Source organism: Passer montanus, unplaced genomic scaffold (genome assembly GCF_014805655.1).
Source record: "Passer montanus isolate IOZ18808 unplaced genomic scaffold, ASM1480565v1 scaffold8, whole genome shotgun sequence".
Taxonomy (NCBI): domain Eukaryota; kingdom Metazoa; phylum Chordata; class Aves; order Passeriformes; family Passeridae; genus Passer; species Passer montanus.
The window spans coordinates 8,862,677-8,881,132 of NW_024373256.1; the positions used below are offsets into that span (position 1 = coordinate 8,862,677).

Here is an 18,456-nt window from a genome sequence, read left to right on the forward strand (position 1 = left end):
GTGAACCTTAAGGAGTGTGACTACAGGGAGAGCAAATCATGCACAAACATCCACCTTGACAGCCGAAGCAATCATCTTCTAAATCTAAGCATTGTTTCACAAGTGCAGAGATCACCAACTGGGGATTCAGACTTGGCACCATTCAGCCAGCAGAACCAGAGCCCACAGAATTGTCTCTCCTCGTGAAAGAGTAAAGGAAGAATCCATTTAGAGCAATAAAGATGAGCAGAGAGGGGTAAGGAGTTACTGGATAAGAGCTGATCATTGCTTGATCAGGCACAGAGCTGTAAAGATGCTCAAGAGCTGGTTGTCAACACAGTTTGTGAGCCTGCATGTGTGGGAACAAGAAGACAAGCAAGTCAGACTTCATATTAAATGGTCTTAAGCACCAATGCTTGGAGCAGAACCAGCAAATTGAACATGTATAAGCCACAGTAATAACTTGCCAAAAAACTCAAAATGAATCAACAACTCGCATTCAAAATAAGCTTTATTCTGCTCCCCAGTTTAAACAACTTCATAGGTGGACTGAGAAATGGAAATCACCTGTGGTTTACATATTCTAGAGAAAGAGATGCCTCAGTGGCCGTTTTCACAGCACTTCCTTTAAAAAAAAAAAATCAAACCCATTTATGTATTCTTTTGTCAAGTAAGCTCTCCCCATCCCCTGCCACAAAAAAAAAAAAAAAAAAAGCAAACACATAAATTGTTTAGTCATGATTAGTTTTGCAAGTACAGGCTTCCATAAAATACATTAACACTGGGAATGAATCTACTCCATTTAAAAAACAAATGCAGTAATATTCTCAGGGGGAAAATTATTTTAAAAAAAACATTCTCTACCTATATACAGTTCTCTAGCATAAAGGGCTTTTCAGGTTAAAAAAGCATTTCTAAATTAGTAACAGCTGATATATTCATATAGAAAAATAAAAAAACACTAACACTCAAGGCACCTTAGTGAAGGGAAGTTTGTAAAGCAGTAAAACCCACCTATCAAGATGTTAGAACTAGAAACTTGATCAGGTTTGGCCTCCTACAGCCACCAGGATATATGAGCCACTATGTGGTTCAACAAAAAGTCTACATGCTATTAGCTCTGGGATCTCCTGAGCACTCTCAGCACTAGACATGTCTCACCTTTAACCATGACCTGTTCTGAATGAGAAATCATTACTTACAGAAACACCTTGCCATTACAGAGGCAGCAACATTCTGCTCAGCAAACACCCCATGGGGAGCTGAGTAGCTTCCCTGCAGAAATACACCTTACTCCACATAAAAACACCTCTAATTTGGGCGACTGCAGCACACAACACCCATGGTAGAAAGCATAATTCCAGCCAGAACTGGTGGTGTATTAACACCAAAAGCCAAAGCCTGAGGAGCTGCATAGTGAATATTGCTGTGTTGTAGGCAGGAGGACTATGGCTTTGGTAGTGTCAAAAGAAGCAACCTTCAAGGAGCTATTTACAGTAGCTGATGCAGGAAGCAATACCCAGTCCTGCTCTGACACAGTCAGCATTGCTTTGTCACACCTTGTCACTCACAGACCTTGCCCAGAGGCCACTGGAAGCCACTGCCAGTTGTGACTGCTTGTTCAGTTCTCACCTACCCTGACACTGCTGTCTGCTTGCTCACTGATATTCTCTTTAAAACTGAAGTTTGAAATACACATTTCTTCTCCTTTCCCAAAGCCAGCCAGGCTTTTCATAGCAGCATCTTGACAACACTTTGTGAGGGATGGCTCACGGGTCCTGGGACGTGTGCCGGCCGTGTTCCAAACTCCAGGCGTTTCACCATCCTGCAAATGCAAAACTGGAGTCAGGGCATCTCTCACTCAGTGTAACCATGCTCAGAACAACTCCTCACTTCCAGAATAAACCACTCAGCTGAGATGAGAGAACAGCACTCAACAATGCACAAACCCATTCCTGAAGTGGGCTGGGTTTTCACTGTAACACAGGGCTCCGTTTCCCTCTGAGTAATGAACACTATCTTTCACAGGTGTTGGAATTTCAGTTTAGCATTGCAGCAGCAGACAGACAATCAGCTCATGCATATGTAAATATATGGCCCCTGAGGCTTTCTTGCAGGAGCTTTCTGAGGTTTCTACCTCATGAAACATTCCTTCTAAACAACACTATTGGGCACTGGCTACCAGGACAAACTAGCACATGGGTCTGGCAAAATAATTAAGTCTGAAACAAAGTGTACTATAGACACTTCACTTACCTAAACACAGAACCTAAAGAATGTGCAGTGCAGGATTGGCAGAGTTTAAGTAGACACATGCTTAAATTTGCAATAACTTTGCTGATTTTTCTTCATTTGATTAAAAAAAGACAACTGGTTCAAACATTCAGAGTGTGTACATTGATTAAGGTAACGTTTTGTTAGCAGCTACTTAAAACACATCTTAGCAACTGTAAAGCATTCTCAGTGGACCCACTATTCACCTTTTTTCCAGTTCTCCCAAGTGACAATCTTATCTATGCTAAGGGAAGTCTCCCTACATGTCATAACATTCCTGAGACATCACTTGTACGAGAACATAAAGCATAAAATAAATTGAACCAACAAGCAAGAACTGTTGTACTTTGTCCCATTTAAACAGTAATTTATAATAAAATACATCTTGCACTTGCTTCAGATTTGAGGTATTCAAAACTTGATTGCAGTTAGTCTTCCAATTTCATCAGCTAGTGACTCCAAATTTTAAACTGACCTGAAATATTCAAATCATAACCCTGAATAACTGAATTTCACATACTTTGAAACTGTCTCTACAAAACAAAGACTTATATACTAAATATCAGTCCCTAAGTTCCAACACCAAGAGCTGTCACGAAGACACCAGCAGAGCCCAGCACTCACCCTGTGTCACACAGAGGCTGATGAGGACTCAGGCGTGTTTCAAGGACATCTCTGTTCATGTACATGGACACTGAAGGTCTGTTTGGAGACTGCTCATACACAAAGTTTCGGCAAGATGCAAGCTTGGACTCCAAAGCCTGAAGTGAACAGATGAGGCAAGTATCAGATTGATTGTTCTCTTTCAGAAGATGGCAGTGACACACCAAAATGGCACTGAAGTGTGTGGGTTTGGGGTATTTTTCTTTCTTTAAGAGTGAGCTGTCCAGTAGAGGAACCTGCTAGACCCCAGTGCCACATGAGTTCTGAATTTGTGAAGAGATGAGACAGTCATCTCTCTAAAGATGAATCTCTGTTTCTCTAGGGAGCTGATGCTCTTCACCAGCAGGAACACAAAATCTTCACTTTCCTCAGACAGATTTTTAGATCTTTCTTACAAGGCATAAATTTTTAGATTACTAAACATTCATATGAACTATCAGCTTCCCTAGACATGTATTAGGCGGTACACCAGAGGAAATGAGCCACAGATATCTTATTCTCCATCCCACGCTCCCATTCTAGACCACTCCAGCTTTATTGAGTTGCTTTCTGGCTGTATCCAGTTCTGCAGCTCAGCCCATCAAAGCCCCATAAAAACGTTTGTCACAACACAGCACCAAGGCATAAGGAGGGTAACACAACTCATGGGATAACTTTCCCAGCATCAGCACTACCTTAAATATCAAACTACAGCTTAGCAGGACATTAGACCTTGCTCAAAAGACCACTGGACTCTTAAGGCAAACTTCACCAGAAGCCTTTTGGACAGCAGGTACCAGCATGCTAACTTCCCTGCCTTTCATGGGAACAGATCCCTTCTCAATTTACTCATGCTGACTTATTTTTTCTGCACATGCACTTCAAAAAATTCATAAAGGGAGATCTTATCCCCATCTGGATTAGAACTTAGAAAAATAAGCATGGTCCATTTTTATTTGGAGGTTGGTCAGAAATGTTTGAAGTCCAGACCAAGCCCAAGGCCACACTTAGCTAACCTGGGGGCAAGAGACTCTTTTCTATCTCCTCTGAACAGCAGTGCTGGCTGCAGTTTCCAAGAGCTCCAGCTTTCCAAAAGCATTGGAATTTTGGCAGGTAATCACTCACCCCCACTTTTCGCAGCAAGTCTCCCACAATATTAAGTGCAGATATTCTTGCAGCTGGTGTGAGAGGGGTTGCACCATAACTGTCCTCAAGACCTGCAGGGCAGGTTAAAGAAGGATATGTTACTCATGGAGAGAAAAAAAAATAATAAATTTACCCTACTGTCTTAGAGAAGATGATTCAAGGAAGAAGATTAAAGATCACACAGGTTTTTAAAGCTTTTCCCCTAAATCAGACCAACATCTCTGGGACAGTTGTGAACTAACAGAAAGTCCCAACAGTTCATCTTATCCCTCATTATTTCCAGACAGTTCAAGTTAATTGGAAATGAACAGACTATGAATAAACTCAAAAACATCCCAGTCTGTGAATACTGAGACCATGATGATTTGATTTAGGTTATACTACACTACACACTGGATTCTGTGGCTAAAGAAGGAATGAAAAGAAGGGAGCAAACTATAGCACAAACAAGAGCATCACATGGTATTTGTGAGCTGGTTCCCTGCCAGTCACCTCTCCTAAAGGTGCCAGGGGTGGGAATGCTGATGGGTGTCCGGCGCATTGCAGGCGTTGAGGGCACAGATAAGGAGGCCTGAACTGCAGTGTCTGTTCTTTCTGCTTCCAGGGGAGCTCTCATTGGTGTTTTGGGCTTCTCCTGTTTCTGCTGCACTGCAAGCTCTTGTCGTAGATCTGTGAAAGAAAAAACACAAAGCAAGTGCTGGAGTATGCAGCCACCAAGATAAAAACAGGAGGTAATCTTTTGTCAAAATATTTTTCTCTTCATGGAGGTGAGGTAAAGTCACTTATCCTTGTAAAAGATTACTCCAGGCATATCTGAACTTGGCACACCTTGACTACATTCTGGCTCCCTGCAAGGATGAGATCCTACCTGTTGTACCCTGGTCTCCACAGGAAGGAAACTTGAGCTGAGGCCAGGTGGAAGCCACACCACTATGTAGCCAAGGGACAGAGCACTTCTGTCCCACAGCCTGGCTGTAGCTTATGGATACCACTCAAGGGCACAGAATGCAAGATCTGAAAGCAGATGTTTATCCAGCTCCAGGGTGTCTCTCTTCTCACCCAGCCTTGTTGACAGATAGCAAAAAGCCAGTGCATTCCAAGGCAACCAGAAGTCAGTCACAGCCCTCCTGCTTACTTCCTCATTAGTGCTTCATTGGCTCCATTTCCCAGGAAACAATGAGGTTAATGTGTATTAAAGCTGACCTTTGTGGAAGCCACACCAGCACATGTCCCAGCTGGACTGGCTCAACTCCCTGAAGCCCTGATTAGGAGAAGGCTGGAACAAACTTTTGTTTCTGTGGGTGCTCTGGAATCATATCAGGACTTCAAGGAAGGGGCAGAATGTTCAGTTTCATTACTTGTTTCTACATTTCAGATACTAAGTTTTAAAGAAGCAAAATTAAAAGCCCAGCTCTAAGGCATATGGAGAGGACTGAACAGCTACAAGGCAGTGGGAAAGAAAGGAAAAGATAACAAAAAACTTCTGTCTAACCTCTAGCTTCATCTTTCAGGCGCTGCACAGACTCCAGAAGGTTTTCCTTCTCATCCAGCTCACTCTCCAGAAAAGCATTTCTTTCAATAGCCTGGTTTAAACGCTGTTCAAAATCCTCCAGGGACATTATAGTGGCTCTGAAAAAGAGTGCACTAGGTGTCACTACCAGATCCTTCAAGCACATGGAAGATTCTCTCACTCACAAGAAAACAGACATTTGCATTTTTGTTTGGTTTGCTTTGTTTTATTATTTTTTAGCTTGTAATATATGAAAGAGTGCAGTCAGGGGAGTAGAAGAGGTAAAAAAAAAGTTATCACATTGCCCATCTGTAACAAATCTCTTCAACACAATCATCAGACAAGTGATAGTTCGGAATGGCAATGCTAATAAGTAGCGTCACAAACAGCTCAGTGCCACCATGCTTGCAGGACAGAATAGAGGTGGAAAAAAAACCCCAAAAGGCAGATCACCTTTTTGCTCTTTCCAAATCATCATTTTCTTGCTCAAGTTCTCGAATGTATTTCTGAAGCTGCTCTTTAATAGCTCTTGTCTGTGCCAAGTCATCTTCCAGCGCAGAGATTTGCCTGTATCCTTCTGAATGCTGCATTTCAATCTTCTCCTACTCAAAGGCAAATAAAACAGCACATCAGATACTTAGCAACACCTTCTCTTTTTGCAGCATTTTCTGAGCTCCTTGAAAGGCAGAGACAGAAACTCTGAAGATTTTTGAGAAACATCATTTTACATATGGTAAAACGCCAACAAATTCAATTGCTCACACACTTCTGGGCTGCCAGCAGACAAGAGCTCTTCCTGCCACTCCTTATCAAACAGAAGTTCTGGGGAACAGTTCCCAACACACACAGCACAAGGCCATTCCTTGCCTCTCCCAGACAGCCTCACTCAGCACAGTTTCTAAGCAATACACAAAGCACACAAGAGAAGCCACTTATTTTCAACCCTAATATGAAGTCAGGCAATACTCTGGAGCCAAAGTAAGAAGAATAAAAGAAAATTCCAAGTGTGAACCTGTTACATGCTGCTGTGGAATCAGCAAGATTCTGCACTGCCCATGTGGCTTTATTAGTCCAAAGCAGGTTCAGAATTCTAGAACATTTCAGGCACAGGTACACTTTTGGGAACCTAAATCAAACTCTGTTTCCCTCTACACCATGTATACAAGGGTACATTTAAGACAAGCATAGGCAGGGAGGAAGACTTAGCTTCCACATCAGATCTCTCTCTCCTGCACTACCACTAAATGTGGAGTTAGATCCACAGTATGTGACATGGGAAAGGTTTCCCCTGTGACAGGGAAAGCTCCAGAGCACACTATTACAGTGCTTTATACTCAACCACCTTGCTACCAGACCACTTCAACATGCCAGAGGTTTTTTGGAAACTTCAAGGTTGCTGGGTAAGCAGCATTCCTGAAGTGCTCTCCAGACAGAATTCAAGTACAAAACACTTGAAGTCACTGGAAACAAATCTGTGCACTGGAATTTCAAAACCATGGCAAGTCTAGTGTGAATGATAACGTGAAGACAAGCTATTTTAGCACATGAAATGCACAGACAAGGAGGAGGGAAAGAGACATCCATCCTGAAGTAAGGAATCCTTATTTGACTGCAGTGTGGTGACACTGCTGTAATTCCAAATCTCTGAAACAGTTAGGAGCCTCTCAACTCCAAGAGGCAGATTACTTTCAATTAGTTTCTCAGGACTCTCTAAACTAACCCTGCAAAGCAGCATTCCCATCAGTTTTTAGGCAGTGTGAGCTCTGATTTCTGAGGGGGAGCAGGCACACACACTGGGCTGGTCAGCCCAGAGCCACAAGCTGTGTGGGCCTGGCAAAGTTCACTGGTGCTGACCTAGATGCAGATCCCAACCCTTGATGGGCTCAGTTAACACTGCTGCTCAATAGCTTCATGAGATTAATGCTTTGCTCTTGAATTGATTCAGATAAAAGACCAGAACTGCAAGGTCTGAGTCTTTGTTTTTAGCCAATTGTAATAAACTATCAGCTGATCTGGCCCTCAATGGTGGCTCTGTTTCTTCACTGCAGGCTGTTACTGCACTTTTCAGGCTGCATGAATAGCCAATTGTTGAATGGTTTATTTCAAGCAGAATATATTTTAAGAAAGTTATCTACTGTGAAGAATCATTTCAGATTTTCTAAAATATAGCTACCCTCCACTTTTTGAGGCTCTGTATTGCTTCCTACTATTTTCATTCCTCATTGTTTTGCCTGGTTCACTGGCCCTTCCTCTCATCCCAGCTACTCTAGAGAAAGAAAATCATCTACACACTCCTCAATTAAATGAACTATGGATTTTATTTTTAAAACTTTTGTCTTCTCCCCAAGCCCATCAGCTTCCATGGGTTTATGTGGCTACCTGGAACAGCAGATCAATACTCTATACAACAAGCAAAACATCTAATATTTCTAAGTGTGACAACAAATATTAAAGCAGCATAAATACAATGAAACATGTCTTGGAGGTCTTGCTATCAAAAAGCAGGGAGTGGAGGAAATGGCTAAGCTAGTGCTAGAGTAACAGGACATCTGCCTGGAACAGAAGAGTATTTCCTTAAGACAGTAATTTGGACAACAGTTTAAGCAAAAGGCATTGCAAATCTGGATTAATCTGGTTGCAAAAAGAAAAACTCATTTTTTCCTAAGGACAGACAGATTCAATAACAAAACCAGGACTGAAACTGTTTTATGACTCTCAATTCTATGTGTTACCCACCAGCTGCTGCTTCCCAGCTTATCTAAAATGTCAGATAATAAACACACAACTATGTAAAAAGGGTTTTAAACTGAGCTTCCTTACGTAATGCAAAAACACAGCTGTAGTGTTTGTACTTTGACTGTTCTGCAATATTATCTGTGACTGCATGATGCAGATAGCAAGAAAACTATGAACAAAAGCACTAAATAGATGGAAGAAGGAATAGAACAGCAGCTCTCTTGTGCTCACACTCAGTTCTCCACTCCACTGTGGACAATTCTCTCCCATGTGAAATCTATCCTGACACACAGCCACAGCCCGAAGAGGGCTCCAGGAATGCTACCAAGGAACACAGAATCCTCACAGCAGACTACAGGGTGACATTTCTTTACTTTTCAAGACTTTCCTTTCTGCAGTCTTCTGGTCAATTTTTCTGTACTGCTGAGGTGACAGAGACTGCAAACACCTGCCCTGCTCCCCCCTGCACTGAGGATGTGCACACCATATGTGCAGCTCTCACCTTCACTGACTCCAGCTCCATCCGCAGGCGGCTGTTTTCTGACAGAAGGTCTCTGTTCCTGGACTCTGTTTGCTGCAGCTGAGCCTCCAGCTCAGCTTCATACTCTCGGCTCCCCTCTTGGAATTCACGCAATTCCTCCTGCGTACTCTCAGCACTAGAGAGAAATTCCAGCAACACTCATCACCATGAACAACGGAAACATCATCTCTTGTACACTCAAGTAAAAACAACACTGCTCTTGAACACAGAGGCCTGTATGCCCTCCTCTGTATTCAATAGGAAGAGAGAAGCATATGCAAGTGTTTCCCTGCCATGCATGGGAACCCCATAGCAAACTGGTAAAGAAATAAAAAAAGTCCACAATAAACAGGCTCTTTTCAAATAAACAGAAAAACCCCAGAGTGTCTTCACACTGTAGATGTTGAGGATATGTGGCATCTCTTTAGCTTGTCAATTGTCCACTGCCATCACACATTTATTTCACTATTCAATTCTATTGTTTATTTGGAAATATAAAGAAAGCTGTTATTGATTAATAAGAAAAAGTGAGGAACAGAGAGAAAGACGAAAGAAAGTGGTTTATATTCCTAAACAATTCTATCTAAATAATCCTCCAACAAGCAAAACAAGCAGCAATGAAAGAGCTGTGTCTTTGCATGAAGTGTTATGCACCTTACCCAACCACTTGGAGGAATGAAGCCACTGCCTTACCACTGCTTGTATTTCATAGCCAACTCCTTCCAGTATCTGGTTTCCTCTTCCACTGAGCTGAAGTGATGTCCTTCTGAGTCTTCCATAGTGAGTCCTCAAAGTCTAAAACTCCTGTTTCATTTTCCCCCCTGAAAAATCACAGGGTCAAGAGTAAGAACTCAGGCAGTGAGCAGCCTGATCCTCCTTGCTGCAGAGCAGAACACCCTGTCCTCCCACACAGTCACTGCTCGCCCGGAGACCAAACCAAAGGCCAGCCTTGACTCTGTCAGACCGACCATAAATGTGAAAGAATTCCTGCTAAGTCACTCTCCCCAGTTCTCCCAAAGCTGCTGCAGGCTTACACCACATTCCCAGCAGCGAGCACCTCTGGCACCTCTGAGTACACAAACCCCAAACTGAGCTGCAGCTGTGCCAGTGCACAGAGAACCCAAGGGAAGGAAGACACAGGCACAACTTCAGCTCCAAATACACTGCAATTCAACAACCCTAAAGACACCTATCATGAAATTAAAAAGAAACTTCAAAGAGAAAGAGATTAGGTACTCAAGATTCTGATTTCTTAAGGTAACATTTAAAGGAACACATAAGTTTTTTATGGACTTAACTGCTGGACAGGTGAAAAATTTCTTCCTAGGTCAACACAGAAAAAGCTACCCTACTTTAAACCTGAACTATCAAAATCCATATATAGCTACAAGATATCTGGATACCTGATAGAGCCATGGGAGAAGGAAGGGTAAAAGCTGCTCAGAGGTTTTAGCAGGATACCACTGGCTGGGTTAAGTATGCAGATAAGATTGCAGCAATCCAGACAATCCAGCTGTCCCTGTGCCAGCACAAACCTGGCCACAGGACACAGTCCCAAATGGGAATGACACACTAAAGAGCCACAGGGGAATCAAGTCCCTTAAACTGGTCACTCCCACTTGAGGACTTAAGTATCTCAACACCACAATTAAATAAAATAAATGCCCTGTGATGTGTATGACACTCTCTGTTAAACAGGTCAGCAACAAATACAATTTCATACTAGTTAGTCTTGACAATGGAGAAACATCAAACCCAGTGTTCTGCATAATCTGCCCGTGTCCAGCCCTGGGTGAGGCAAAGATTCCACTCAGACATTATAAATTTAACCAAATTGATATCAAATAAGAAACCAAATAAGATCAAGAACAGCAAATAGAGGTGGAATTGAACAATTTTGGACAGTGACAATTGTCACAAAACTGCATCACAGAAATCTAATGACTGAAGAAACACAGTTCTACCAAATTTCTGTTCCAGTTCTGCTGAGCAAAACATTTCCTAGAGGTAATTCTGATGGAACAAAGAAGAAGGGATGGCTGAAGCCTTCAAAGATCACTTAGATGTCAGCCCTGTTTTCTACTCCTATTTATGATACTCATAAAATGCTGGAGTAGACTCTCTGAGCAGCATGTCTTAGCTGAAGAAAATGTGCATACACTGCACATCTATTGAACTCTATGGAAGAAAATATCTCTAACCTGTGTCAAGACTTTGCCCTCCAAAAAATTATCTGATATAAATAGGTTTGAGTAACAGCCACCTACTCAGTAACTCTACTGAGACAAACCCAAGTAGCTCTTACCTCTACTATGGACAAAAGTACTCAAAGCAGTCTGGCAATCTAAAGCCCAATTATTACATACCCAAACAATGCCACAAAGCCCAGTTCCTCTTCACAGCCCAAGCAATTACCAGATTATTGAGCAAGGAGTAAGCAGCGTCACAGCTGAGTGGGGCTGTGCCTGCATACCTCAGTGCCCAGTATCAGCTACACACTCACAGAAATTACAGTGCTATTTAAAAGGGGAGTTGGCAGGTCAGGAGAAAAGTTACTAAGCCTTAGCTTTTCTAACTGACTTTGACACAAAATGTTCATTAGCCAAAGCTACATGTGTTCCTTCAAACAAACAAAAGCACTGATAATGTATTGACACATTTCCAGCATAAGGGTTCAAGGCTGAAGAATGCACTGAGCAAAAAAGAGGAAAAGGAGTGTGAGTAAGGAGTGATTTTCCAAATAGCTCTATTGCATATTAAAAAGAAAATCATGACCAAGCATAATTAACATTCTTGACCTAGGATAGTTTATGTCACATCTCCTCTGTTATTTTTAAGTGAACTGAAAGTGCCTTTGATGTTAATCAGCATGTTCTTCTGCTCAAGGCACTGTGTACACTGTGTATACACATACTGATCCTTGCAGCACACTTGTGAAGAAAAAAAATCCAAAGAGGATTTTTTTCTGACACAACATTATAATAAATCTAGTATCTGTATTTAGACAGTCAACAAAAATAATTCAGGAAAGATAAAGATGAACTGCAAGACATCTTGCTCTGAAAAGCTTTCAAACAACCCTTTGGGACTAAAAGACAGCTTCCATCACCTTCAAAATCTTGAATATGCTCAGATCTGCCTCCTGTGTTCTCATATTACACTTTGTAGGAACTAAAAGTCTGTAGTAATTGGCATTTTTTGAGATTGCAGGGCTGCATAGAGAAGAACTTTCCTTAACTGACCCATACAATCCATAAGGCTTTCAGAGAACTCTGTGGATGTTCACAGAGCACGGAGGGGCTGCACCCCTCAGAGCCAGGGATGTCTTTGTGATGTGAGATTGCGGTATGGGCCCACTGAGGATGTGATCCATTAAGAGCTTGCTCTGCTTAATGGGCACCATTACTAAATAGTACTTATAATTTAAAATTAATTGTTCAACTGCAAATACATGGAAGGACAGTGGACCTGATTCCAGAGATGTGGCTACTGTCCTGTGCCACAGGCACATGTTTTTTGCTGCAACATTCAAGGAAGACCTGTTACTTTTCCTCCCTGTATTCATCTTAGCTCAAACTAAGCTGGGATTTTCAAATTAACCAAAGACGAAAAATACAAACTTAAACTGAAAAGAAAAATTCCAAGTTTGACACAAAGTATTAAAGCTTTTTTAAACTTTTTTTCCCTGAAATTTGTCTAAGAAGAGTGCAAATAAAAACCATGTAGCACACTTGTGAAGAAAAAAAATCCAAAGAGGATTTTTTTCTGACACAGCATTATAATAAATCTAGTATCTGTATTTAGACAGTCAACAAAAATAATTCAGGAAAGATAAAGATGAACTGCAAGACATCTTGCTCTGAAAAGCTTTCAAACAACCCTTTGGGACTAAAAGACAGCTTCCATCACCTTCAAAATCTTGAATATGCTCAGATCTGCCTCCTGTGTTCTCATATTACACTTTGTAGGAACTAAAAGACTGTAGTAATTGGCATTTTTTGAGATTGCAGGGCTGCACAGAGAAGAACTTTCCTTAACTGACCCATACAATCCATAAGGCTTTCAGAGAACTCTGTGGATGTTCACAGAGCACGGAGGGGCTGCACCCCTCAGAGCCAGGGATGTCTTTGTGATGTGAGATTGCGGTATGGGCCCACTGAGGATGTGATCCATTAAGAGCTTGCTCTGCTTAATGGGCACCATTACTAAATAGTACTTATAATTTAAAATTAATTGTTCAACTGCAAATACATGGAAGGACAGTGGACCTGATTCCAGAGATGTGGCTACTGTCCTGTGCCACAGGCACATGTTTTTTGCTGCAACATTCAAGGAAGACCTGTTACTTTTCCTCCCTGTATTCATCTTAGCTCAAACTAAGCTGGGATTTTCAAATTAGCCAAAAATGAAAAATACAAACTTAAACTAAAAATAAAAATTCCAAGTTTGATACAAAGTATTAAAGCTTTTTCAAACTTTTTTCCCTGAAATTTGTCTAAGAAGAGTGCAAATAAAAACCATGTAAATCTTGTTAAACTGCCTTAGAAAGGGCAGGGCAGTAACTGGTTTTCCCCTGCTGCCTTCTCCCCTTGATTTTTAACAACTTGGAGACAACATGCAAAATGCCTGAAGAGAAATTAATCAGGAACTCCTCATTTTCTGGGCTCACTACAAAAGCAGGGAGAGCAAAGGGGGGTAAAGGAGGTTTTAGAAATGCTTTTTTAAATGCTGGGAAAAGTGGAAAAAACTAGGAGAGAAAGTCAGAGTCTGTAAGAGGCACACACTGGCTGCACCTTGCTTGTTTTCGCACACATGAAGCCAGAAGAGACATCTGGCCAGGCTTCGTGCCACCAGCGCTGCTCACAGGCATTGCACAGCTCCTCATCATGCAGGAAGTGGAAGCGATCATGGGTGGGACTGGAATTTTGCAATAAAGCACGGCAGCGTAAACGTTGCGCGAAACAAACTCATACCAGTGAGAGAAGAATTGCAAAATTCCTCAGGAAAAAGCAAGTATCAGGAAAAATAACACACAGAATTACTGAAGGAACTTCAGTTTGGGAATCAGTCTGCATTCACCCAAACTCATGAGGGCCCCAACTTAGATTGTTTCAGTCCTAGAACAAAGGACTCAAAACGACCCTGATACTGAACTTTTTTCTTCACAAAAGAGCATTTAGCTCGATGAACAATGCTGGCCTAACTTTGTAGCAAAGCCTAATGGTCCAAGTCAAGGAAATTCACATTGTAACAAAAAAAGTGAAACAGTACCACAAATACTACTGAATTATCCATGACAGAGATGATGAAGCTCCTGTTAGACATTATTTTCCTAAATGTAAACCAAAACAAACCAGCTCTTTGCTCCCGAAAAGTAGCTTTCCCATCCTTTGAAATTCAGATTTGCTTAAAATATTCCCCTTGAAAGGGTCTTCCTGCAACACATGGGCCTGTTTTCTTTTGTTTAAGCCATACAAAAGAAAATCACCACAAAAGAGAAAGAAAGGGGAGAGGTCACGGGAGCACCAGGATTACCACAGAATCCCACAGCCGGCACTGAACAGAGTTATCGCCTTCTCCGGGGCTTCTCCACCAAAGGCTGAATTCAGCAAAACCCTCCTCTCTCCAGTAACCAGCCCAGCTCCCATAACTCCCAACTCTCCAGTGACTCCTAAGCAAACCCCACGCTGTTCTCCGCTGAAAGGCCTGACCTTGATGGTTCCAGCTGCAAGCCAGGTCAGCGAGGCAGCGCTCCCGGTGCCATTCCCATGCGGAGCACGAAGCCGGGCGGGGGCTAAACAGCGGGCACGGCTCCCACGCTCCGCTCCCCGCCCCACCAGCGCCCGCACGAGCACCTCCAGAAGCAGGAGGAGGTTCGGGGCCGCGGCCAGGCAGGGTCCCGTGTCCCGTGTCCCCCCGCTCCGCTCCGGTGCCGGTCGCGCTGCCCCGGGCCGTGCCGGGCTCTCACCGCGCTCCCGCCGCGCCCGCACCGCCGCTCCCGGCCCGGCCGCCGCCGCCGCCCCATTGGCTGCCGGTCACGTGCGCCGGGGCGCTCGGCCAATCAGCGCCGCCGGAACGCGCTTCGGAAACTTTGGTGACTTTCAAACGGCGCCGGGGGGCGGCGGCCGCGGCCGGTCCGACTCTTATTGCCTTTCCCATTCTCGTTGCCTTTCCCATTCTCATTGCCCTTCCCATTCTCATTGCCTTTCCCATTCTCGTTGCCGTTCCCATTCTCATTGCCTTTCCTTTTCCCATTCTTATTGCCGTTCCTATCCCTGTTCCCGTTCCTCGTCTGCCTTGCTAAACGCTCCCCCCCGTCCATGTTCAAGCACCTACAGTCACGCCCAAGGCTCCGCATCTCCTGAGGTGTAAATCTAAGCGTGTAAACCAGCAAGCGCCGTAATTTTAAAGGCGTGATTGACCTTAAAATTATCGAAAAGAAGAAACATTAACTCTTAGTTACGTTAACTCTTTTTTTTTTTTTTTTTTTCACAATTCGAAAGACCTCTGCTGCAAAAGCAAGCAGCGAGACAGCGCCGGTATCTATTTTTAACGCCAGCCCAACATCTTTAGACCAAAGTGTCCTTTTCCCGACCAAGGACAGGATTCTGTGTCGCAGCCCATGAAATATTAGCCACTTCCAGTCATCCCCATCCCGGCATGATGTCATCGTTGCAGAAAGATGCGGCTGGCTCCCGCAGCCCGAGAATGCTCCGCAGGATCGACGGCAGGGACCCGAGCCGGGCAGGCTTTGCCAGGCGCCCCAGGTGTGTCCCTGCCGACCGTGCTGCGGCTGGCTCCCGCAGCCCGAGAATGCCCCGCAGCAGGACCGACGGCAGGGACCCGAGCCGGGCAGGCTTTGCCAGGCGCCCCAGGTGTGTCCCTGCCGACCGTGCACACAAACACTCGCTCCTTGGTGGTGCCTGGCGTTAAAACAAAAACACAAATTATCGCACGTGTATCACTGCGGCCCGCACAGGCAGGGCCACGTGTCACCGAGTGCCACCGAGTGTCACCGAGTGCCACCGAGTGCCTCCCAAGCAGCAGCCGGCCCCAGCTTCGTTCACCTGCGGTAACAGCGGGCCTGGAGCGCGCTCCGGGGCTGAAAAGACTTGTCTGAACTGGAACCACGCCGCTCCCAAAGGCCGTGAAAGGCTGGGACTGTAACTAAGAGGAGGGATGCTTTTCCAGAAATATTGCACTAGAAGGAATCTGTCCATAACTCAGATAACTTTAACTGAGAAGGGTGACAAAGAATATTCTACTTTCTTGTGAGGCATTCAGCAAAAAAAACCAAAACCAAACTGTATGTTCAGTTCAGATGTTCAGCAGAAGTAAATGGAAACAAACTATCATAAAACTATGAAGAGAAAACTAAATAAGGCATTTAAAAAATTGGGTTAATAGCATTTGCAGTTCTGTCATTACCCAAGAATGTTTTTATTATCAGATATGTTGCAGAAAATAAACCACGTGCTATTGTAGTATGTTGCCAGTAATTAAAACAAATTATACATTGTTCACAAGTTCGGGACAGAGGACATTTTACTTCAACACTTTAAGCAAGTTTTTGAGGATAGCATGACTACACAGATTATGCCAAAGGTACAGCTGAGTACTTTTAATATTTCTCATCTTGAAATACTTGTAAAACACAGCAGAATTTCTGAGATTTCAGAGGAAGCTGAGAGCCTCTCAATCAATTCTGAAACAGTGAAGCAGCACCCTAACAAATGCCAGGGGCTCAGAGGCACTACTGTACAAAAGCAATAAATATTCTTTAAAAAAGGTTACAGTAATCACTGTGACTGCCTTGTTTGCAAGAAGAACACTTGTCTATTTCAAAATTAGCAGAGGAGGAGAAATTATTTTTTGCATTTATTTTTAGTTTGCTGATTAATAATTAATAACTGGCAGATCTTTGTGGTGCTAGGATTCATGGGCTGGTTATTTTAATGAGAAGGCCACACTGATTCTTCCACGAAAACTAAGTGGACAAAAATTTATCTACTGTAAGTTCTGGTAAGAATTTACAGTGGATAAATTTTTTGCCACCTTATCTTTTGGCAATTAACTTCTGTTGGGAAAAAAATACTTGCTTTTCTTAGAGAATTAAATAACTCACCACACCACCCACTCTATGGATGGAACAGGAGCTGCTCACCAATTGTCATTACAAACTACTGAACTGCTTTTTTATCTTTGTCAAATGGATTACTGACACACATAAAATGTGACAAACGTTTTGGAATATCATATGGAAATATTGCTATCACTGAAGAGCAAGTATTTAACAGCAATAAAACCTTTTTTTCTGTTTCTTTAAAGATATTATATAATTCTCTGCAATCTGTATGTGCAGAATCAGATTTTCACATGCTTAAGCAAGAAACAGATTCCCACTACTTTAAAAAACCTTCTGAAATCTCAAACTGACACATTTTTTATGAAACTGTCAAATGCTCATTAGCAGCACTGGTTCACTAAGCAGAGCAGAACACAGCAGCTCTCTCAGCCTTGGCACACAGCAGTGACACTCCCAGTGACCCTGGCAAGCCTGGCTGTGGCTCTGAGCTTTGTCACCAGGGCTTCTCCTTGCTGCTGGCTGCAGTCTCTTAGGCCAAGGTGCAAGCCTGCCAGCTTAGCCTAATTCCACAATTGTGATCAAAAGCTACTGAGGCACCAAAGAGCAGATCCCACCGTGTGCTGTCACTAACCTCCCTGCTGCAGGGGCTCAGCCCAGCCTGGGTGACAGGAGTGGCTGCATGGCTTTGGGCCAGCCTTCCGGGGGAGCTGCTAAACCGTGAGACACAGCCACGTCTGCAGGAAGGCAAGAACAGGAAAATTAGAAATCGAGGCAGGGTTGTTGAGACAAGCGCTGTTAGCAACGCAAGGATTCAAGAGGAAAAATACTACAGTGGAAAGTTATACAAGCCTAAAGTGAGCAAAGCCCAGTGACCTCTAGTGAGTTGCCAGTGCCACCACATCAAGAGAGCAGTGACCTGTGCGTGGCTGCCCACAGCTTTATTGATGCTTCTTGGGCCAGACTTCAGGTGGTGTCAAGGGCTGGGGACACACTAATGCCTAATCCAGTGAGTTCTTAGAAGGTTGTTTTGGGGTTTTTTGGGGGGTTTTTTTGTTTGTTTTTTGTTGTTGTTGTTGTTTTTTGTTTGTTTGTTTGTTTGTTTGTTTTTTGTTGGGTTTTTTTTTGTTAGCCAGTTATTGCTTTGTATTTTCAAGCTGTGTACATCTGATTTGGGGAATAGCTAATGATGCCCAAGGCACCCAGAGAAAGCACAGAGAGCTCAGACACATCTGTTTAAAGAAGCAAACAGCAGATTTCTGGAATATCTGCAGCGAGGGAGACTCCACGGCCTCTCTGGACAAGCTGTCCCAGGGCTCAGTCGCTCACAGGGAAGAAGTTCTTCCTCGTGTTCAGGTGGAACTTGCTGGGCATCAGTTCCTGCCCATCCTCCTGTGCCATGGCTGGGCCCAGGGAGCAGAGCCCGGTCCCTGCCCTGAGCCCTCCCTGCTGACACCGTCACACCTTCACCTCACGGCTTCGGTGCTGGGTCTGTGCACATTCTACCACAGTTTGTGCGTGTTTTACCCGGCTTTGTGCATGTTTTACCCGGTGTTCTGCGTGTTT

At 43.5% G+C, this 18,456-nt stretch overlaps 1 protein-coding gene and 1 long non-coding RNA gene across 2 annotated transcripts; both read right to left on the bottom strand.

Annotated features, from left to right (window-relative positions):
- Positions 1–472: 472 nt before the first annotated feature.
- Positions 473–14,814, bottom strand: NDE1 (nudE neurodevelopment protein 1). Its single transcript, XM_039731673.1, has 9 exons — positions 14,519–14,814; positions 9,501–9,628; positions 8,790–8,943; positions 6,005–6,153; positions 5,534–5,670; positions 4,534–4,710; positions 4,021–4,112; positions 2,878–3,014; positions 473–1,804 (listed from the first exon to the last, which is right to left on the bottom strand). The coding sequence occupies exons 2-9, from the start codon at positions 9,584–9,586 to the stop codon at positions 1,711–1,713; spliced, it is 1,026 nt and encodes a 341-aa protein (XP_039587607.1). The 5' UTR covers positions 9,587–9,628; positions 14,519–14,814; the 3' UTR covers positions 473–1,710.
- A 785-nt stretch (positions 14,815–15,599) lies between these two features.
- LOC120513240 lies at positions 15,600–18,376 on the bottom strand. Its single transcript, XR_005630220.1, has 3 exons — positions 18,220–18,376; positions 17,525–17,627; positions 15,600–15,730 (listed from the first exon to the last, which is right to left on the bottom strand). It is a non-coding gene; the product is annotated as an uncharacterized LOC120513240 (long non-coding RNA).
- Positions 18,377–18,456: the final 80 nt, after the last annotated feature.

What these genes read in the sequence shown, in the direction of transcription:
- NDE1 (XM_039731673.1), bottom strand. Translation starts at nt 9,586, where the DNA reads ATGGAAGACTCAGAAGGACATCACTTCAGCTCAGTGGAAGAGGAAACC. An exon ending in TGGAGCTGGAGTCAGTGAAG is followed by an intron (nt 6,154 to 8,789) that starts GTGAGAGCTGCA and finishes GCCTTTGAGTAG; the next exon opens with GAGAAGATTGAAATGCAGCA. An exon ending in CAGCCTCTGTGTGACACAGG is followed by an intron (nt 1,805 to 2,877) that starts GTGAGTGCTGGG and finishes TTGCATTTGCAG; the next exon opens with GATGGTGAAACGCCTGGAGT.